This window comes from Drosophila bipectinata, chromosome XR (genome assembly GCF_030179905.1).
Source record: "Drosophila bipectinata strain 14024-0381.07 chromosome XR, DbipHiC1v2, whole genome shotgun sequence".
NCBI classification, from domain to species: domain Eukaryota; kingdom Metazoa; phylum Arthropoda; class Insecta; order Diptera; family Drosophilidae; genus Drosophila; species Drosophila bipectinata.
This window is the reverse complement of record NC_091735.1, coordinates 8,781,315-8,804,329: the sequence shown is the minus strand read 5'-3', so window position 1 is coordinate 8,804,329 and position 23,015 is coordinate 8,781,315. Positions and strand designations below refer to the sequence as shown.

General features: G+C 39.1%; 2 protein-coding genes and 1 long non-coding RNA gene across 14 annotated transcripts; 1 reads left to right on the top strand and 2 right to left on the bottom strand.

Annotated features, from left to right (window-relative positions):
* Nucleotides 1–1,367: 1,367 nt before the first annotated feature.
* eas (ethanolamine kinase 1) lies at nt 1,368–15,693 on the bottom strand. Of its 12 annotated transcripts, none has more exons than XM_017233773.3 (5): nt 15,395–15,693; nt 11,924–12,248; nt 7,658–8,205; nt 7,146–7,595; nt 1,368–1,669 (listed from the first exon to the last, which is right to left on the bottom strand). In XM_017233773.3, the coding sequence occupies exons 2-5, from the start codon at nt 12,245–12,247 to the stop codon at nt 1,588–1,590; spliced, it is 1,404 nt and encodes a 467-aa protein (XP_017089262.2). In that variant the 5' UTR covers nt 12,248; nt 15,395–15,693; the 3' UTR covers nt 1,368–1,587. The 12 variants fall into 12 exon arrangements, with proteins under 12 accessions (XP_017089262.2, XP_017089263.2, XP_017089264.2 ...); XM_017233774.3 differs by lacking the exon at nt 15,395–15,693 and adding an exon at nt 15,328–15,347; XM_017233775.3 differs by lacking the exon at nt 15,395–15,693 and adding an exon at nt 14,843–15,065.
* LOC138925684 (uncharacterized) lies at nt 10,330–12,248 on the top strand. The gene is made up of 2 exons (XR_011441882.1): nt 10,330–10,385; nt 10,446–12,248. It is a non-coding gene; the product is annotated as an uncharacterized lncRNA (long non-coding RNA).
* Nucleotides 15,694–18,775: 3,082 nt separating the features above from the next.
* LOC122321407 (uncharacterized) lies at nt 18,776–22,662 on the bottom strand. Its single transcript, XM_070276597.1, has 2 exons — nt 18,945–22,662; nt 18,776–18,893 (listed from the first exon to the last, which is right to left on the bottom strand). The coding sequence occupies exon 1, from the start codon at nt 22,301–22,303 to the stop codon at nt 19,133–19,135; it is 3,171 nt and encodes a 1,056-aa protein (XP_070132698.1). The 5' UTR covers nt 22,304–22,662; the 3' UTR covers nt 18,776–18,893; nt 18,945–19,132.
* Between the last annotated feature and the right edge of the window lie 353 nt (nt 22,663–23,015).

Genomic DNA, 23,015 nt, shown 5'->3' with positions numbered 1-23,015 from the left:
CCTCTTTTGTCGCCCATATACATACATATGTACTCTTTTTTGAATAACTCTTATGCTTTTTGTCAAATCTGGACAACCTTTTTAGGACATTTTGAAAATATAAAATAATTTTTCAACATTTTAACTCATTAGTTTTCAAATTTGTCTCCACATTTCATTTTTGGGGTCAGAAAGCGGTGTGGTAAAATACAAATATTTTATTTATCCTGTAACGTAAACGCATATTGATGATTTTATTTAAAAGGTCTAGTCTAGTAAAAACGTCCAAAATATTCCGTTTTTTAAGAGCGGAGAGGGCGCTAACACGCCCACTTTTCTATACTAGCTTTTTAGGTCCCTAAGCTATATAGTTAAAAATAAACTCTGAAAAATCTCTTTCGATTTACTGGTATTATTTAAGGCCACAATAAGTGGTCGTTGGCCCCATAATTCGTATGCAACAAAAATTGTTTTCTGAGAATCCATACCTTTAAAGCACGAGAGCCCAGCTTCATTGCTCTCGGTGCTCCTTTGTTGTTGGAATTGGCTCCGGAGCATAGACAAATGCGTATATGTCGCAAAAACAATTTTTCACTTTGGTTATCTTAAATCTATTCTTCATCTGCATTTGAGCAAGGTAACTGGACTAGCACGTGGTTGTTGTTGGGTCATAAAATTTCATGAACATTTTGTTGTTGCTTTGGCGACTTCAAGAAATTGTATTATGCTTTTAGTTATTGCATTGTCGGCACGTCATTTGAAATGTAAACAATCCTTGGCATTTAAATTTAAATTAAATATAAACTATTGATTTTGATAAAGTAATAAACTATGTAAAAATATAAATATATCACCCATATTCATGTGCATTTGCATTGTTATTTCATAATTCTCTTTATTATAAAAATGTATCTCCCTAATTTTTTCGGTGTGTCCATTGAAATAAAAAAAAATTTCCTTACAAGTGTTGGTGTTTTCTTTTGAATTTATTGGAATTTCTCCGTCGTAAGCAGCGTTTGGGCACACCTGCTCTAAAGTTTAAACTATAAAGGTTAGTTTAATTATGGATATGAGATGAGTACCGGGTATAATATAGTCGGGAAACTGGAATAAAGCCGTATTTACTTGTTTAATTTTTTATTCTAACAAATGAGCTCTATTATTTACGATATATAACCGACTTCGGCTCCGTCCAAAGTTAGCTTTTCTTTCTTGTTTTTATTTTACGCTCACCTTAATTTATTTATTTTAAAAGAAAAAATCGAGCAAACTAATGTACGTATTTGTGTAATACAAAAATTTAAGGATGATGGCAATGTTTACAGTTTAGTCTATCTTTTATATATAAATACCAAAAAGCAATTTAAAAATTAAAGAGCATATACAAATTCTTTATATACATGTAATAAAGGCCGAACCGAGCACCAATTTTAGTTGGACTTCAGTTTTTTTTTATTTTCTTTATGATTTTTGAATACACGTTGTATATACATTTTATAACATAAGTATCCTTTCAAGCCTAGTTTACATATACACTGGGCATATACACTGTATCACTGGGCACATATTAATTATTCCAAATGCATTCGGCGGCGGGGGGTTGTTAAATCACTCGTTGCTCTCTACTGCAGACAATGATAGAAACTCCTCCTTACGGGCCAAGTATTCATTGTAGCGAAGAAACGCATATCTATTGGGATAAGAAAATAAATGATAATTATTGATTTATGTACATGTTGTTGTTGCATCTTTTTGTATGCTTTGGAAATAAAAACTAAAGTAAATAGTTGGAAAAAGAAAAAATATCTATAACTATCTAATTTTAACACAGGACTTGATCTGCGTATCCACGCAGATAGTCCAAAGTTTAAAATCGGATAGTTCTCTCTCTTATAGATTCCGATATTCACGCGTTTAAAATTGTAACACCCGAAGCTAGATTTCCTTTCTTGTTTTATTTATTTCATTACAAAATAGCAACACTTTTTTCGAACACAGCACATTTGTTATAAAACAAGAAAGGAAAGCTAACTTCGGGCGGAGCCGAAGTTGATATACCCTTGCAGTTAAAACCGGATATTTATCGCAAACATCGGATATAGTTGGCCGATCCTTATGAGAATATGATAATATAACCAAATTTATTATAATACAAAAACCAAACCTAAAAATGTCCCAAACTTCTATCTTCAAAAACACAAAAGTTGGGTCATTTCCGATCGTTCAGTTATATGGCAGCTATAGGATATAGTCGGCCGATCCTTATGAAATTTGGCATGTCGTAATGGTTTGCCAAAAATAGCTCTCGTGTCAATTTGAACTCTCTAACTCTAAAAATACCAAAGTTATACCATTTTCGATCAATCAGTTATATGGCAGCTATAGGATATAGTCGGCCGATCCAGGCCGTTCCGACTTATATACTGCGTGCAAAGGAAAGAAGGGTGTGTGCAAAGTTTCAAGACGATAGCTTTAAAACTAAGAGACTAGTTCGCGTAGAAACGGACAGACAGACAGACAGACGGACATGCTCATATCAACTCAGGAGGTGATCCTGATCAAGAATATATATACTTTATAGGGTCGGAGATGTCTCCTTCACTGCGTTGCACACTTTTGGACAAAATTATAATACCCTCTGCAAGGGTATAAAAATTGTCATTTAAAAACATTTATAGGTGGACAGGAGGAAGACCGGAAAAACGGCGAGAAAGGAGACCGATTTTTCTGTTGTGTTTGACCGAAACAGTCAGAAATCTAAGCACGAACGGAAAGTTTACTTCGGGCCGAGGATGTTTGCACAGTTTGAAGCTTTAAATAGCTTTAAAACAGAAAAAGTTCACGTTGAATCCGACAGATGGACAACTCGACTCAGGAGGTGATCCTGATCAAGAATATATATACTTTTTAGCAGTGGTGGGCACGAAATCTAACGGTCGGAGCCGCAGCTCGGCCAAACAACAAATTATAACAACAACCACCACCCTCGCGATGGTTGTCGTCGCGTTGTGCGCAAACGGACCCTTAATAATTTTTGTTGCAAACTCGGGACCGCGGGGTCGGGCCCGCTACCTGCCTCGGAATTTGTGTAGCATTGTTTTTGTAAATCTTCACGGCTCACTGACCGCGCGACTCGATCGTTTGGCACGATTTGCTAGCGCCAAAAATTACGGGGGGAGCCTTGAGTGCCCGAGGAGCCATGGGCTTGCCCACCCCTGCTTTATAGGGTCGGAGATGTCTCCTTCACTGCATTGCACTCCTTCATTGTTTTGTATCAGTTAATCCGACTTACCAAATTTCACACCGATCGGCCGACTATATCCTATAGCTGCCATATAACTGATTGATCGGAAATGGTATAACTTTGGTGTTTTACACGAACGCTATTTTTGGAAAAATTATACGACATGCCCAATTTCATAGGGATCGGCCTACTATATCCTATAGCTGCCATATAACTGAACGATCGGAAGTGACCCAACTTTTGTGTTATTGAAGAAAGAAAGCTGGAACTTGGTACAGATTATATTTTTGGTCAGTTGATCCGACCTACCAAATTTTATAAGAACCACCGACTATATCTTATAGCTCCCATATAACTGAGCGATCGGAAATGGTTTTTTGTAGATACATATATAAACTTTAGTATTTTTGAAGAAAGAAGTTTAGTACTTTTTTTTAGATTTTTTATTATAATAAATTGGGTTATATGATCATATTCTCATAAGGACCGGCCAACTTTATCCGATGTTTGCGATATATATCCGGTTTCAACTGCAAGGGTATATCAACTTCGGCTCCGCCCGAAGTGTTTCCTTTCGTGTTTAGATTTTTTTTTGTAATGAATTGGTTATATTATGGTTCGGTCTTGAAACTTTGCACACAGCCTTCTTTCCTTTGCAGTATATAAGTCGGAACGGCCCGGATCGGCCGACTATATCCTATAGCTGCCATATAACTGATTGATCGGAAATGGTATAACTTTGGTGTTTTTAAAGTTAGAAAGCTGAAACTTAATACAGATTCAATTTTTGGCCAGTTGATCCAACCTACCAAATTTCATTAGGATCGGCCGATTATATCCTATAGCTGCCATAGAAATATCAAATATCGTATTTTTGAAGATAGAAGTTAGGGACTTTTTTTAGATTTTTTATTTTAGTTAATTGGTTTTATTATGATGTAATCGTAAGGATCGGCCAACTATATCCGATGTTTGCGATACATATCCGGTTTTAACTGAAAGGGTATATCAACTTCGGCTCCGCCCGAAGTTAGCTTTCCTTTCTTGTTTTGTTGTAAATCTATTTGTATTATATTTAAATTGTTTTTTTTCAAGTGTTTTCTAAAATGTATAATCCAATGAAGAAAAATACAAAATTTTAAAATCAGCTGTACAAATCTCTTATAAGTGCGTGTTCTTCGCCGTTTTTGCAGGCCGCGTCGTGGAACCCGCTGTAAAAATGAAAATATTTGAGAGCGGGTTTCACGACAAACGGCTGGAAGATGAGAGAGGGAAAGAGAGAATTCTATTTGTAGAACGTAACATCTTTGGAACGATGAATGTTTGAAACGTTCACATCGAACCAGTGTGAGAGCAAAGAGATCAGAAATAGCTACTACTATCTTTACTCTTCAGCTCGAATTTTGCAATGGATCTTGCTTTTACTTCAATACCAACATTAGGTTGGATAAAGCTACCCTCCAATATTAACTTTAAGCTACCCTCCAATTAACGGAATAGGAAAAATAGTTACTGACGTGTCGGATGACAAAATGACGTACTCCCTTGGAATTTTATTTACCGGTCATAAATTTTAATTTTTTCCTTCAATACTACAATTAAAGATAGAGATAAAAGAAAAACATCGAAGTTCTAAGAAGGATTCTAACCTTGGAAATTTGTACAGAGAGCAACTATTCTATGCATTAGGCTACCACGCTGAGTCGATCAGCGCTGAACTAAAGGGCTATTTGTTCTACCAGCACATCGGCGCATTGTAAACAGAAACGTCGAGAAATTGAAATTTGGAAGGCAAAACATTTTTACACCGTCGTGCGAGCAGTCACACACACATACGAAGGCACCAATTTTTTTTCACGGATACATGTAAAGCAGTGGTCGGCACAGCCCTATCCCGCGGGCATAGGAAATTTCTCTGCCCGAGCTCTACCACACACACAAAGTATAAATGTGTGAACCAACGCCATGCTCAAAGCCTACTTTCTGCTATTCGTTACAAATACTAATGCGCTAAAATCATATCAATGTATTGGGTGCCGACCACTGATGTAAAGAGTTCTAAAAATAGCATATCGACGGTACGAGCAAGACTCGGTAGGCTTTTAAATTAATCGAGTAAAATGCTAAAAAACAATAATACAGATGGACATGAATATTTTTTTTCGTTCTCCTTATAAGATTAAGAATATACGGATACTCATAATAAATTAAATGGGCACGACATTCTCACGACATTGTTGAACTAAATAACTATGTTTTCGGTCATTTAGAAAATACACGGTCAACTTTTGCATATATGTTTTTAAAAACTTTCGAGTGACGTAAATAATAATTTCCTGACTGTTAAATTTAGCAAAAATTGCTTAAAAAGTGTCGCGTCAAACTCGGCACAAAATGGCAGTAGCTTTTAAATTTTAACTTTAATTTACAGTTTTCAGCTAATGATTCATAATAAACCACAAAAAAGCCAAATATAAATGAAAGCCTAACATAGAAGAGTGAACATATAAGTTTTTAAAACAATAAAGGAACTCATTAATAAGGAGTCTCCTTCACTGCGTTGCAGACTTTTGACCAAAATTATAATACCCTCTGCAAGGGTATAAAAATGTAGGGTTTTTTTTGAAAGTGCTGTGAAACCATTATGGCGTACTCTAGGTTACGCACTTGGCCCAACTTCGACCTTTTTGAAGATAAAAGGTTACGACTTTCGACAGATTCTATTTTTAGCAAATTTATCCGTTCCAGAAAGTTTTATAAGGATTGACTGACCTATAGCTTTATCCTATAGCTTGTTTTAAACGATCTGAACGATCGCAAATGACACAATCGTGGCGCATGTAAAAAATATAAAAACATATATTTTTAATAACAAAACAAAATATTTAAACAATTTTAATTCTTTGTATAATTTAAAGTATACATTTAAAACAAGAAAGCAAAGCTAACTTCGGGCGGAGCCGAAGTTGATTTACCCTTGCAGTTAAAACCGGATATGTATCGCAAACATCGGATATAGTTGGCCGATCCTTATGATTACATCATAATTAAACCAATTAATTACAATAAAAAATCTAAAAAAAAAGTTCCAAGCTTCTATCTTCAAAAATACGAAAGTTGATATTTCTACCAAATACCATTTCCGATCGTTCAGTTACATGGCAGCTATAGGATAAAGTCGGCCGATCCTAATGAAATTTGGTGGGTCGGATCAACTGATCAAAAATATAATCTGTACCAAGTTCCAGCTTTCTATCTTCAAAAACACGAAAGTTGGGTCATTTCCAATCGTTCAGTTATATGGCAGCTATAAGATATAGTCGGCCGATCCATTTCCATTTCCATTACCATTTCCGTTCAATCAGTTATATGACAACTATAGGATATAGTCGGCCGATCCGGGCCGTTCCGACTTATATACTGCGTGCAAAGGAAAGAAGGGTGTGTGCAAAGTTTCAAGACGATAGCTTTTAAACTGATAGACTAGTTCGCGTAGAAACGGACAGACAGACAGACGGACAGACAGACGGACATGCTCATATCAACTCAGGAGGTGATCCTGATCAAGAATATATATATTTTATAGGGTCGGAGATGTCTCCTTCACTGCGTTGCACACTTTTGGACAAAATTATAATACCCTCTGCAAGGGTATAAAAATTGTAAGTATAAGTATAATAAATAAGTATATAATAGGTATATATAATCAACAATAATAGAAACAGCCTAATGTGGCGAAATTTTTACATGAAATAATGCAGTTACATGGTAGCTATCGCTGGTAAACTCATTCTGGAATTTTTCCATATACTATATACTTTGAAGGGTCGGAGTTATAGGATTCCTTCAATGACTTACAACTTTGACAAATTTACCACCAGCTAGAAGTTTGTTCTATATCCTAAAAACTAGTAATACTTACCCAACGTAATCAAAATCGATAGTGGAGTGTTCAGCTTGCAATAACGACCATACGGTCCAGAAAATATGAGATGCTAACGCAAACTGGTTCACCTGGATGTAAAGCCATTCCACGTCCTTATTTTTAATTTGACTGCGCTGAAGGTATTCTTCAAGGTAGACTCGCAACCACTGCAGTTGAAAGTCGCGTTTTGGGTAACGAGTATAGTCCACTTCGTCTACCCCGCACATTTCGGCGAAATGATTTCCGATATCGAAGGCTTGAAAATTGTAGTCTGCATACTCGTAGTCAATAAAATTTACCGTGTTTAGGTTTTTTGTGTAGATAACGTTGCCCAAAAGAAGATCATTATGGGAGAAAACAATGGGACTGTCAAGAGCCTCGAGGTATTGGTATAACTTATTAAACTCCTTCCGCAAGCGAGCGATAGGTAGAAACGTATCTTTTACTCTACAATTTTAAATACTTTAATATGAAATTTGAATCTTATTACACGACCATATTAAACTTACCTATTGTGTTTATCAGCATCACTAAAACGTTCAGGTACTAAATCAAGAAAGCTCTGCGTCTTTTTCCATATCATCGGCAATGGTGTCGACGTATCCCCAGTTTTTTTTACTTTGCGATGCATCTCAGCCATGCGACGAGCAACCAAGGGCCAAATTTCTGGACCGAGCACACTTTCGGTATTCAATGTGGTTCCAGGTACATATTCATAAACGAGGCCGTTCTTGAACGTGGCGTAGAGCGATGGCGCCAAGCCGTAGGTATGCAGTAGTAAAAAGTTTTGCGTTTCTGCCTTGCGGTCAATAAGCAGGTCCGTTTTGTTGCCATATATTCTGACTAGCACTACGTTATCGGAGTACTGTACAGGTACATCATCCGACGCTGTACAGTTTGAGAATTCTTTTTCAATAATAACAGTACTCTCTCCCTGCTCTGGCGAAACGCCCAAAGTTTTAATCGGCAAATATAATCCTCTGTTCCCATCGTTTAATTTGTCAATTTCTTTGTGGAAACATCCAACCAGTTTGTTCGTGATGCCATCGGTAAAGCTCTAAAATTAGCAAGGATTAGAGCATTACTTGTTAAGTCGTAATATTTTTTAGAAAGTAAAATGAAAAGTTTTAAGATAAATGCCGGTCAGTTGTCTTCTACGTGATTTGATTTCTATGTGTATGTGTAAGGGTTATGTAAGAGCACTAACCATACAGCATATAGACAACCCATTTCATACAACGAAAATGGACGCGAAAATTTCTTGCTACAGGCCCCAGCAGGCCCCAGAGCGGATTTCTTACGCTCTCTTACGCTCATCGTTCGTTCATCTTACGCTCATTCTCGCATTAAATGTTTTCTGTTTCTCAGTCTCTAAACGGAGCGCGATGAAGAAGGTTGGCCTGCGCTTCGGTTGATCTTTGTATGTATGCGTGTCACACATTCACATACATGGGTGTATGTGTGCGTGCGATTTCGTTTCGAAGCCAGCGCACAAAATTTTGATTTTTCTTACTTTTAAGGCTTGCTACCCTAACAAAATTCGGGTATTCGTTATTTGATGAAATGACGAAAGAAATTATATTATTTTGTATATTATATTTTTTTATTATTTCAGCATACATTTTTAATTTATTTAGGAATAAGATTAAGTGTTAGTAGTAAAATGTTTTCTGTATATATATTTTTACGAATCATTAAAAATCAATATACTGAGAAAGTGTCAGAGTATATTTCGGTCGGAGTCACTTAAAGCGCCGTTTGCTTTTAAGTTTTTGTTGTTCTGCAAGAGGCTTGTGCATGCCTACTCTAACGATGGAATGATTTTTAGGGGAGGGTGAAGACGGGTGAAGAATTAAATTACTTTTTAAAGTTATTATATATAAGGAAATATATATAAGGAAATTATTAAATTAACGACAATAATTTAATTAAATCTCACAATAACCCAAAATATAATAACAAGTGCCTGAAAAATTGTAAACAAAAAAGGTAAACAAGTCCATCAGCTGTTTTCGTGTCTTCACCCTCCCCTAAAAATCATTCCATCGTTAGAGTAGGCATGCACAAGCCTCTTGCAGAACAACAAAAACTTAAAAGCAATCGGCGCTTTAAGTGACTCCGACCGAAATATACTCTGACACTTTCTCAGTATATTGATTTTTAATGATTCGTAAAAATATATATACAGAAAACATTTTACTACTAACACTTAATCTTATTCCTAAATAAATTAAAAATGTATGCTGAAATAATAAAAAAAAATAAAATAAAAAATAATATAATTTCTTTCGTCATTTCATCAAATAACGAATACCCGAATTTTGTTAGGGTAGCAAGCCTTAAAAGTAAGAAAAATCAAAATTTTGTGCGCTGGCTTCGAAACGAAATCGCACGCACACATACACCCATGTATGTGAATGTGTGACACGCATACATACAAAGATCAACCGAAGCGCAGGCCAACCTTCTTCATCGCGCTCCGTTTAGAGACTGAGAAACAGAAAACATTTATTGCGAGAATGAGCGTAAGATGAACGAACGATGAGCGTAAGAGAGCGTAAGAAATCCGCTCTGGGGCCTGCTGGGGCCTGTCGCAAGAAATTTTCGCGTCCATTTTCGTTGTATGAAATGGGTTGTCTATATGCTGTATGGTTAGTGGTAAGAGGTAGTATTAGTCAAGATAAAAGCGTTAAGTACAGGCAATGGAAAATTTTCAATGGAACACCAATAAAAAAAATGTTGCCCAGACCCCTTCACAAAAACTACAGTATGAGACACACAAGTCGCCGTCGTTATCGGCTTCACATGCGTTTATATATAAATACATTCATATGGGCGGTAAACTCGTGTACACTTTGGTGATAAACTATTTGACTTAAGCCTTTAGCCATAATCTAGGTGTCTTTAAATACTCCTAGTGAGATTTACAAATAAATGAATCTTTAGAACCATCTTTTTCATTATAGCTTTCTATCAGTGGACGGCACAGCCCTATCCCGCGGGTATAGGAAATTTTTCTACCCGAGCTCTGCCACACAGACACATTATAAATGCCAGTATAACAGCCTACTTTCTGCTTTTCGTTACTAATACTAATGCGGTAAAATCATATCAATGTATTGAGTGCCGATCACTGCTTTATATCATTATAGCATATTCGAAGTAATTTTAAAGCTGCCTAATTTCAACTACTTCAATCAGTATCTTTAATATTATGTGCGGCTTTTAGTTATTTGGGTTAGTATTTACATTTCTAATTTACGACTTTGAATTAATTTTTCTCATACGATACTTCAGTAAATTTAATATATAAACTGGGCCAATCAAAAAGATTATACGTACATATGTACGCCATTGCGTACTGAGGTCAACGAGTATAAGTGGGATCCGATAAGGCAAAATGAACGAAATTCAAATTAAATTCCTCTCCAGAATATACATATACACACATGCACCATAATCTTTAACTATTAATCTATAACTATTTAACAAGAAAGAAAAGCTATCTTCGTGCGTATCCGAAGTAAATATACCCTAGCAGTAAAGATCGGATATATTTAAAAAAAATATCGGATAAAGTTTGAAAACAAATTTGTTAGAATACAAAATTGAAAAAAAAGTCCCAAGCTTCTGTACTCAAAAATTCCAAAGTTGGTATTTTTAACAAATACCATTTCCGTCGTTTAGTTATATGGCAGCTATAAGATATAGTCGACCGATCGTTATGAAATTTGGTATGACGTATTATTTTGCCAAAGATAGCGCTCGTGTAAAATTTGAACTCTCTAACTCTAAAAACACCAAAGTTATACCATTTCCGATCAATCAGTTATATGGAAACTATAGGATATAGTCGGCTGATCCCGGCCGTTCCGACTTACATATATACTGCGTGCAAAAAAAAAAAAGGGTGTGTGCGAAGTTAAGAGTCGATAGCTGTAAAGCTAAGAGACTAGTTTGCGTATAAACAGACAGACATGCTTATATCAACTCAGAAGATGATACTGATCAAGAATATATATACTTTATAGGGTCGGAGATGTCTCCTTTATTGCGTTGCACACTTTTGAACCAAAGTTATAATATCCTCTGCAAGGGTATAAAAAACAACAGAATGGTAATTCGGTATTTCCTAAATTTGTGCCAACTGAACTTTAAATGAACGTCTTCAGTCCATGTACCTCAGAATATTTGGAATTTCCTTAACCTTTTGCCACTCGACCTTTTTCGTTTGCGTTTATGTCAAAATCTAGATTAAAAACTTGTTTATAATGCCATCAAGTAAGCACTCAAAATTTAAAACTATGTTACTGCAACCTTAACACTAATACCACCAAGAATAATGTTAATTTCTAACAACAACCCAATAACTCAAAGTAAAATCACAAAGTCTATTTACTATACTCAAGGTTGAAGCGTGCACGTTGAATATATGTACATATGTATGTATCTGATTATTATTATTGAAAACATAGTTGGTTGTGCAATAGCCCGGCCCAAGCTGTGTTATCATCTACAAATATCTCAGGTCCGTACACCAGTTGGTGATCGTAACAAAGTATAGAGAAACGTACATCATCATCATCAGCGATTCTGGGAAACTGGCCGGATAGCGATCGAATCAGCAAGCGATCGTCGAACTACTCTTATCTAATGGAGTAAAGAATATGGCATTGACAGTGGTGTTGGTGGTTTTTTATTGAATGGGATAATGATTTAGAGGTAATGAAGTGATCATCGTTACGAAGTTTTTGAATGAATGGAGCTTACATTACCTTAAACTCGACGTGGCTGAGGTCCCAGGACGGTCTAATAACCTTTAACAGTTCCTTGGCCCCTCGAATTACATGGGCCTCCTCAACAAATATGGGAACAAAGGGCACAGTGGATTGATCCTTTTGCTTTAGTCGAATATCACTCGTTTTGTGTTCGTTGTCGATTTCTGAATTTGAAGTGCAGTGATTCTGGATAAAGTTCGATTGTGAATGCTGCTTGACAGTTTGACGAACTAAGGATAAAGAATCTTTCATCACTTTCGGGTTGCCGCCACTTGTTGATATCTGTCCTGTGTAACTGTTGCTCTTGGTTTCAGTGCCCATTCTATTGTATTATATATGTGAAATACGAAAGTTTCAGGTCGGGTCAAACACGTACAACAACAACGATAGCGATAACAAGAAGTACAGCAAGTATAAAGTTAGTAGCAGTAGAATCTGAGCCAAAAATAAAAATGTAAGCCAAACCAGACTGATTTCTATCCTTTCAACATTTCCTATACTCCTTTTAAACAGCAAACACCTTTCCAACCTCAGTGGATCCAAATATTTCCCTATATAATTTTAAGGGGTCTAATAACTCTATAACATAAAAAACCAGAACAAAAGCTTACTTCCGGCGGAGCCTACGTTAATATACCGTTGCATTTAAGTGGCAGTTTATATTATTAGATATTTATATATTGAATCAGATATATACCGTAACTTTAGATACAATTTTAAATACTTATGAGAGTTTCATATTAAAATAATTTTTTTTATAACAGAAATGTAAATTTTCGCATTTTATTCGTGTTTTTCGGATTTTGATCCCAGTTTTTCGGAACAAATTGCAAAAATTCTTTCATTCATGTCACATATCAATAAAGTCTGATTAATACAGAACACGAGACAATATTTTTGTTAGGAATTTATATAAATTGTTGAAGCTATAACGCTTTTCCCGAAAAATCGTACATAAACGTGCAGTAATAAAAAACAAGAAAGAAAAACTAACTTAAGGAGCGGAACCGAAGTTGATATAGCCATGCAGTTAAAACCGGATTTTATATCACAAACATCGAATACAGTTAGCCGATCCTCATAAAAATATCATAATAAAACAAATTTATTACAATACAAAATCTAAAAAAAAGTCCCAAGTTTCTATCTTCAAAAATACCTAAGTTGGTATTTTTACCAAATACCAAATACCATTTCCGATCGTTCCGAGTTATATGGCAGTTATAAGATATAGTCGTTATGAAATTTTTAGGGTCAGATTAACTGACCAAAAAAGAATCTGTACGGTTCAGTTATATAGCAGCTATATGACACTCGGCCGATCCTTATGAAATTTGGTATGTCGAATTATTTTGCCAAAAATAATATTCATGAATCTCTTGAACTCTAAAAACACCAAAATTATACCATTTTCGATCAATCAGTTATATGGTAGCTACATGATATAGTCTGCCGATCCCAGCCGTTGTGACTTATGTCACTTATATGTTGTATGAAACAGAAAGACGGACATGCTCATATAATTTAAGGATGCAATTTTGATCAAGAATGTACATACATACTTTATAGGGTCGGAGATGTCTCCTTAACTGCGTTGCACACTTTTGACCAAAATAATAGTATCCACTGCAAGGGTATAAAAACAAAATGATCACCAATACAAATAATTGCTTACATTGTGATAAGAGTTTCTCGACCTGTTAAAAAAAGTGTATACTCGTTTTTTGTTATCTTTACTGATTTCCCGTGGTTTAATTTTTTTATTTTTGCAGTTCTAAGAAAAATTCTGTGTAAAACATAAAATGTAAGCAACCAAACACCAAAGCCTTTTTTCATGTAGTCTAAAAGAGAGTTTTTCGTTTTACGTGTGTAATAAGTTTCTTGACATACTGTATGTACACGTATGTATGTATAAATGTTCATATGTATATAACCCTGAAACGGAATGGTTATATACAGGAGACCCCCCACAATGTTAGATTAAGGTGCTTGATTAAAAGCGTAGATTTGTGTAATATTGCTATTTGTGTCAATTCCTATCAAAGGAATTTCTTCAATATTGAAAAGTCCTCACTGTGCTGACGTGTACTGAATTTGAATAATATTCTACTAATTACAAATTAAAGAATATATGTATATATATGTACATACATATATGTAGACAATAATTTTCAACAGCAAAAACAATAATACGTTACATCACACACAGAAGTGTGATACTTAAGCCCTAAACGTATCAAAATCCTTATTTACTTATTTATGTACATATCGAGCTCTATTTGCGAAAATAACGTAAGCGCCAAAAAGCTAATTTTACAGGAGAATTTCACGGCCACTAACATAGGCATTTGTCGCCCTTGACAGGGCGATATCTCAGTAAATAGATGCAACTAGTTTTTAATATTTTGGGAGCAATTGCGGTTGATGATTATGTACACATTTGCATAAAAAAAAAAGGTTTTCTGAAGAATGGAGCTTATGTTATTTTTGAAAATAGGGCTGGACATGTACTTATTTAAATACGAGATGAGCAATCAAATTTTCGCAATCAGTTTATAAATTTATGTACAGATTTCACAAAGTATAAGACACTCACAAAAAATATTAAACGTTGCTTTTTTAGACATTTAGCACTAATACGATTTAATTGATTTACTCAATTGGTTCCTCTAGTGTTTAATAGTTGTGAAGTGAATGCGCCAGTATCCTTTAGAGTGACATAAATCGAAATAATTAGTTTTTCCAATAAGCAAGTGAACGGCGAGGACTGTAGGATAATCACGAATCAACTAAACATTACATCCCAGCTAAGATCTTAACCAAAACGAAGTAGTGCGTACATATTTATTGTATGTACATATGTACTCTGCATATGCAGATGCAGGTTTAAGTTCGGGAACGCAGGAATAGACTTACTCATAGAAATATGACGTAGAATTATTTTTATGGTATACTAAGAAATACTCAAAGTGCAGCCCATTAGCTCCAAATAATTTGTTACAAAATTCTATTTTTTACGCAAAGTTCAAGTTATAAAAAAGTTGGTGAAGGAGAATGTTTTTCACTCGACTGAAGTGTTTTTTTTTTCATTAATATGCTTTAGTATTTTTAATTTTCCTTCATATTAGCGAGCTAGGCAATGTTTATATACACATTCAAACGCAAAATGCTTGCTACACTGCATGCGTGCATTTTTTGTGATTGTGTGTACCGAGTGACGTTCCCTCCTTTCACCACCCCACCCAACACATTGCTAAAGATCCCGTATCTGCTCGTCCAACTGCTGAATGGGCGTATAGGGTTGCTGAAGGGATATCTCAGGATTTTAATGCCAGCTCTGGTTTGGGTTTGCATGCAATTGGAAATGGCAAACAAGGTAAAATAACAAATAAAATGTGTACCAATATGTCAAGCGTCAACGAACGCAACGCACACTGAGATGAACTGTTATTTATCTACACACGTTACCTTCGGGTATTGATTGTTTTTAAAAAAAATCACAAAAAAAGCCGCGAAAACCGCACAAGTAGATATTGATTTTGGCCCGCTTTTTGGCGTACAGACTTAAATGAACACAAGGTGGGTGTTTGCACCGGGTGATACAAGCAACGATTCAACGATTCGCTTTCGGGTTAAAGTAAGCAAAGCGATGATAATGCGAGAGCTTGGTGCGATGTGCCAATATTTGTGTTCTGTTCTATTCCGGTCTGTTCTTAGCGACAGCTTTTGGTAGGGACGAGGGATGTCAAAAATATTTATTTATATCGAAATACGTAATATTTTTGTTACTAAAATATCTTTTTTTTAAATTTTGTGTTTGGTCTCACTAAGATTACATAGCTTTGTAACACTTTTTTTTTAAGGTTTTGCAACACTAATGCGACTGCTCCCAGCTGGGGCTGTCGGAAATTGAAAAGAATATCGTATCGATTTTTTGTTTTTTATAAAAAATATTATGATTTTATTTTAAATACCAGAGAAAAATATCGATGTTTGATACTCTTTTGTATGATACTGTATGTTTTTAAGGAGCGAAGATAATTTAGGGGGTCAATGCCGAGTTGAAGCATTATTTTAGCTGATTTTTTGCGAATTTGTTTCCTTGGCCCATTAAAAAATATAAATTTGAATTTCTTTTCATATCTTAAGCAGAATTCTAGTATACGTGTACATTTTTAAGACAAAAAAATATTAAATTTCAGAAAGATTTTACCAGATGAAGTAGTGTATTATAAAGAGGCGCTAGGCTATCACTATCCGGAAAAACATAGTGGGATGTCAAAAAAATATTGAAAAATAAATATTTTACACAACTGTCCATCTAAACGAAAAAGTGTTCCTTTTTTTTAATAAAAAAAAAATTTTCGATGGTTTTTTAGAAATTATTTTTTACACGGCACTCGCCTTGACTAGCAATTTTTGCATCTTGCTGTTTTGTTGTTAAAGCCTAGTACTCTGACGACGAAAATCCGCTGTCACACGTGTTACAGCGGCCGAACTCCATATAAAAAAAACGGTGTGAAAAAAGGAAGAAGAAGAAATTTTTGCCTAGAAAGGAAGAAAGCGTCCTGCGTGATATATTGAATTTTCTTTTACTGCAAATGAACAACTTTTAAGCCTAGTACTCTGACGACGAAAATCCGCTGTCGAAAATCCGCTAGCGAAATCGCACTTTATTTGGCTACCGAGCTAGGGTGACCAAAAAAATTAAGGAAAAGGGTAATACTGAACAGCTGATGTTTGTAAACAAAGAACAAATAAGCAAAAATGAATTCAAGCCGATTGGATTTTTGTGTTTTCTTTATGTATTTCGCCGCTAAGGAGCTGATTAAGAAAAAGAAAACTGGGTCAAAATCAAAATCAATCACAAATCATTTCAATTCCATTTTATGGAATTAAAATGCCCCTTGTGGGTCAAATCCCATATTATGGGCTTCGCCCTGACCGCACTAATTAGCTTCACTTTATCCTCGCGGGCCGAAAATTTTTCGGTCCGACAATTTTTTTCTCTCAATTTTCGCTCTATGGCTATCAAAAGAAATCAAATGAATTCTTTTTACACCCCAAAATCAGCTGTTTATTTTTTTTTGATCCGGCAACGCCATTCAATTTGATAGCCATTATTTTCGTCGTCAGAGTACCAGCAAAATCTAGGAGGCAAATATTTCTTCTTCTTCCATTTTTTACACCGTTTTTTTTTATATGGAGTTTAAAAGCTGACACACGTTAGACAGCGGATTTTCGTCGTCAGAGTACTAGGCTTTAAATTTTAATTTAAATACTAAAGCATAGTACTGAGTGGACGAAAATCCGCTGTTGAAAATCCGATAACGATATCGCACTTAATTCAGCTACCGAGCTGGTGTGACCAAAAAAATTAAGAAATATACTGAACAAGGTAATTAAGGTAATACTGAACCTTAATTCAGTAAACAAAAAACAAATAAGCAAAAATGACTTCAAAACGATTTTGGTGTTTTGTTTATGTATTTCGCCGCTAAGGAGCTGATTAAGAAATAAAAAACTGGGTCAAAATCAATCACAAATCATTTCAATGCCATTTTATGGAATAAAAATGCCCCTTGTGAGTCAAATCCCATATTATGGGCTTCGCCTTGACTGCAGAAATGAATATTAATTTGTCCTGGCGCGTCGAAAATTTTTCGGGCCGACTATTTTTTTGTTTGATCAATTGACCCTCCATGTCACACCTATAGCATAGTATTGAGCTGACGAAAATCCGCTGTTGAAATTCTGATAGCGATTTTGCACTTTATTCAACTACCGAGGTAGTGTGACCAAAAAAATGAAGAAATAAGATAATACTGATCAGCTGTTGTTTGTAAACAAAAAACAAATAAGCAAAAATGAATTCAAAACGATTGAATGTTGGTGTTTTGTTTATGTATTTCGCCGCTAAGGAGCTGATTAAGAAATAGAAAACTGGGTCAAAATCAAAATCAATCACAAATCATTTCAATGCCATTTTATGGCATTAAAATGCCCCTTGTGGGTCAAATCCCATATTATGGGCTTAGTCTTGACCACAGAAATGAATTTTAATTTGTCCTGGCGCGTCGAAAATTTTTCGGGCCGACTATTTTTTTGTTTGGTCAATTGACCCTCCATGTCACACCTATAAAATTAAATTGAAATATTTCTTTTAACACCCCGAGAGCAGCTGTTTATTTTTTTTGATCCGGCAACACGATTAAAATCGATAACAAAAATTTTCGTCAACTCAGTACCCGCAAAATCTAGAAGGCAAAAATTTCTTCTTCTTTCCTTTTTTACACCGTTTTTTTTATATGGAGTTTGACAGCTGTCACTCGTTGGACAGCGGATTTTCGTCAACTCAGTACTATGCTTATAGAAATAAATTGAAATATTTCTTTTAACTCCCCGAGAGCAGCTGTTTATTTTTTTTGATCCGGCAACACCATTGAAATCGATAACAAAAAATTTCGTCAACTCAGTACTCGCAAAATCTAGAAGGCAAAAATTTCTTCTTCTTCCTTTTTTTACACCGTTTTTTTTATATGGAGTTTGACAGCTGTCACTCATTCGACAGCGGATTTTCGTCAACTCAGTACTATGCTTAACAAATAAATACCCTTTTTATGTACCTTCATTTCTTTTTCTGTTTTTAGGTGACAACTCAAAAATATCGATTGGGAGGAAAAAACAGCGATGATTTAAAAAACATGAATCACATCGATGCATCGATTTTCTTGCATCTCTAGCACTCAAGTTGCACACTAGGGTTGTTGGTTTTTGAAAAAATATCGTATTGATGATATTTGCTGTGAAAAAAATATCAAACGATAATATTAAGAAATATCACAAAAAAAAAATCGATATGTTGTTTTGTGTCATGTGGAGTTGCCTTAAACGGCTCCCCACACGCGTAGGTCCGAAGAAAGGGGTACTTCAAAGGCCTTGGCTGTGGCTAACGGAACGTTTTATTCTGTAAATTCATAAATTATTCTACAATTCAAATATTAATCCTTCTTCTTACCGCAGTGTGCCCTCCTACAATCAACAAAACAATGAATGGCACTTTTTGGCGGCATTCACACTACCGCTATTAGTAGGCCCGTAATTCCGACAACTTAAAATACTACATTTCCTAATAATACTGACTTAACTATCGATAACAATGTTTTTGACCGTCGACATCCCCGACCCCGTGAAGACCCGCTTCACTCAAATCCAAACTCCAAGTTTAGAGACGGGCCGCAACATTGTCCAAGATAGTCCATTAGCTCCATCCATCTCCATCGGCTCCGCTGTAGACCTCCTCCACGATGCCCTTGCGCCACTCTCGTCTGGGCAAGGCAGGATCGCAGACGAAGACCATATCGCCCTGGCGGATGGGCTCCGTTCCCTGGCACCACTTCTCGCGGCGCACAAGCGTAGGCAGGTACTCCATGGTGGGACTCCACATGGTCCCTCGGCGCGACTTCTTCCAGGGTATGGCGCAGCACTCGCTTGACGCAATGCACCATCTGCTCCCATACTCCGCCTCTGTATCCTCTCCGTCTCGAACGCGTCTCCAAATCGTCTGGCCTCCTTGTCGGCTCCCACGAAGTTCTTGCTCACCTCGTACACATCCGGGTCTCGATCGTCGTTACCACCTCTCCAAAGGAATCGTTGGGAACGTCGATCTCCAACCTTGGCTGCAGCATGAAACACAAGCCGGACCTCACCGGGCTTGTTCGGGGTTTCGACACCGAATTGTGGCAAATTCCATAGCTTGTCGCTCTTCACCGCGACCTCATCCGGCTGCAATTTCCTCGCATATCCTTTGGACACGTCCTTGATGATCCGATCGTATCCTAGCGCCAACGGCCCGTGGCGCTTCAACTTCTCGACGTCGATCAGCCGTCTGTGTGCCATCTCGTAGCTCCGTGGCAGCACAGCGTGGTCATCCTTCCAGAGCAAACCCGTCTGGTCGCGACGCCCCACTTTCACCGTGGTGTCGTCGAGGATCCTTTGGGCCCGCGCGTCGTCGCTGGCTGCGACCGGTTGCGCGAGCTTCACACCAAAGCCTTCCATCTCGACGTAGTCCTCCACCATCTTTTCCATCGTGTCCTCCACTGACACGGCTAGAAGGCAGGATCTCGGTGACGGCGTAGTTGATTGTCCACTTACTGGCCCAAACACAACCCATCCAAGCTCGGTTGCGGCCGCGAACGGTCCCTCTCTGGCAAACCGTCTCGTCCTAAGTGGCAATCCCAAATGTCCATGGTCCAGTCCGATGAGCAACTTCGGCACCACGTTGCTGTAGGGCTTCATCGGCAGTCGCGAATCCTTATGAACGCCCTGGACATCTCGTCGACATAACGTCTGCATCGGCAGACTCAGGCTCGAAACGGCGTACACGTTCCTCAACGGGTGACGAGTGGGCTTCCCAGCTCCACTGATCTCCAGACTCACCACGTTGGTAGGCTCCCTGCTGGCTCTTCCTCCAAACCATTGGATGTTCAGTTGTCGACGTTCGCCTTGCACTCCCAGATCCCTCCGTAGCTCGTCGTCGATCATCGTGACGGAGGATCCTTCATCTAATAGCGCGTATGTGTCCACCTGGCGACCAGCTCCGTACAGCGTTACTGGCAGTATACGGAACAAAAGTCTGCCTCCTTCGACGTCAATACTTAAGTTTCTCTGCATGGGCGCCTCCGCTGGCTGCGGGGCCCTTCTTTCCAGGCTGTTTCTGCGGACAGCCGACTCCTGGGTCCTCTCGTGGTCCCTGTAACCACCTCGTGGCGAAGACCTCCTGTCCGGGCTGCGTCTGGAAACTGGTGACATCTGGTTCCCTCCGTTGTGGCGCCTGAAACCACCTCGCTGCTCCGGCCGTCTTCGCCCTTCGTCCTCTTCATGTAGCAGACGGTGATGCAATCTGCGGCATCCGTTGATCTGGCACTCGCCATGCACATCGCAGGATCTGGCCGCATGCCCACTCCGTAAGCATGTGAAGCAGAGCCGATGCCTCTTCACCATGCTCCATCTGCCCGGTGGCGAAGCTCCAATAAATTCGCTGCAGCTCGTCGTAGCATGTTGACCTCCACAAATTGGACAACCTCCATGCCGGTCATCCCGCTGCTCGTATCCGTTCTGGTCGACGCTCGCGTGTAGAACTCGACGCCTCGGCTCCTTTCCATCGACGTCCAAAATCGTACACACGATGTTTGCGTACTCCTGTAGCCACGCGCTGAAGTGCGCTACAGTGGGAAAGGGTTGGATCGATGCAGCGTGCCTGGCCCAATCCACTCGTTTGCTGGTGGGAAGCTTTGCCACAAGCTCCTCCATGAGTGTGGGGTTTCCCAGATGTTGCTCCGCCTTCGCCGACTGCAAGAAGGCCGTGAGGTTACTCACTCTGGTTGCGAAGGGGACGATCCTCTCCAGTTGCTGCTCCGAAATCGGCTGCACCTCTCGCACGCTGTTCAGCTGGCTGCGTATTAGCTGCTCCGGTCGGCCAAACCTAAAGCGCAGCTGCTCCATCACGGCTCTGACATTCGCGGGGTGAATTAGCAGCGACTTCACAGTCTCGCGCGCCTCATCCTTCAGCGCCTTCAACAGCCTCTGGTTGTTTTCCAGGTCTGTGCAGTTGTACGCTTGGGTCGTCTCCACAAACGCACAATTAAAAATGGGCCAATCCTCGGGCTGCCCTCCAAATATAGGCAAGTCCGGGAGCCTCCTTGGTCCAATAGCTTGGGTTCCATTCGGCGTCATCCAGGCGTAGGATCCAACAAATGGTGATGCAGTTGCTACGTTGTGGATGCTCCCGCCCGGTAGCGCGAATCCATGCGCTGTTTGCGCAGCACTTGTAGCACACAGTGGGTTGCTACTCGTTAGCAACGGTGGTCCACTCCAAGAAGGCGGCAGCGTGTAGGTCCCACTGGTCGCACCGAAACTGCTATATGGGTCCGGCCCGACCCCGTTAGTTGGTGCCTCACCGTTCGATGTGGCGGTTAATGGCGGTCCGCTCCACGATGGCGGCCGCTCCGACGCTCCACTGTTGGCGCCAATTGCGCTTGGGCCAACTGCGATTGGCGCGCAATTGGCGGTGCTTGCTGCGTCCATGGCTTTGACCTTCTTCAGCTCGTTCTCCAACGCCGTAATCCTCTCCAATAGGTACGCCGTGAGTGGCTGGCTCACCTCCGGCTCTGAACTCGCAGCTGCTGTTACAGTGCTCCTTGGTTGGGACGCTACTGTAGTCGCTGTAGTGGCTGGGCGAGAAATGGCCGCCGCCGTGGTTATGTTCACCCGCGGCCGATTTTCTGCTGCACTACTCGCTGGCTGCTGATCCGCTCGCGTTGTAGGGGTGGCTTCCCCTCCGTTCAGCCGGGAACTCCTCCTGGGGGAGTGCTGCATCTCCAAGTGTTCAAATATGGCGCTGCCCTAGCGCTCCAAAATGGCGCTGCCCTAGCGCTCCAAAGATGGCGGACCTGTGCCGTCTGGCTGCTGCCGCTGATGCTTGGCGCTCCTTGCGCCTCCTGCCCGCTGGTGCTTGGCGCTCCTTGCGCTTCCTATCCTGACGCTGGCTGCGTCTCCTAAACTGACGCCGGCTGCGTCCCCAGAACTGACGCTGGCTGCGTCTCCGTGTCGCTGGCTGCGACTCCGTCCGTACTCAGTGGTTTGGCGCTGGCTGCGCCGTCTATGTCGCTGGCTGCGACTCCTCTGCTGGTACGGGAACTGCGCTCCGTGCGCTCCTGGCAACTCTCTAGCTGGTCGTCGAGCCGTCCTCCAGCGCAAGTTGCCCTTGCAGTCTCCCTAGGACTGCGAATAAAAGCTGTTGTTTTGTGTCATGTGGAGTTGCCTTAAACGGCTCCCCACACGCGTAGGTCCGAAGAAAGGGGTACTTCAAAGGCCTTGGCTGTGGCTAACGGAACGTTTTATTCTGTAAATTCATAAATTATTCTACAATTCAAATATTAATCCTTCTTCTTACCGCAGTGTGCCCTCCTACAATCAACAAAACAATGAATGGCACTTTTTGGCGGCATTCACACTACCGCTATTAGTAGGCCCGTAATTCCGACAACTTAAAATACTACATTTCCTAATAATACTGACTTAACTATCG

Bases quoted from the DNA above. Each gene is read 5' to 3' on its own strand.
- eas (XM_070276598.1), bottom strand. The intron at 8,206-11,923 runs GTAATGTAAGCT...TGCTAATTTTAG, and splicing joins TCAGCCACGTCGAGTTTAAG to AGCTTTACCGATGGCATCAC. The intron at 7,596-7,657 runs GTAAGTTTAATA...TTAAAATTGTAG, and splicing joins GATGCTGATAAACACAATAG to AGTAAAAGATACGTTTCTAC.
- LOC122321407 (XM_070276597.1), bottom strand. From the start codon at position 22,303: ATGCAGCACTCCCCCAGGAGGAGTTCCCGGCTGAACGGAGGGGAAGCC.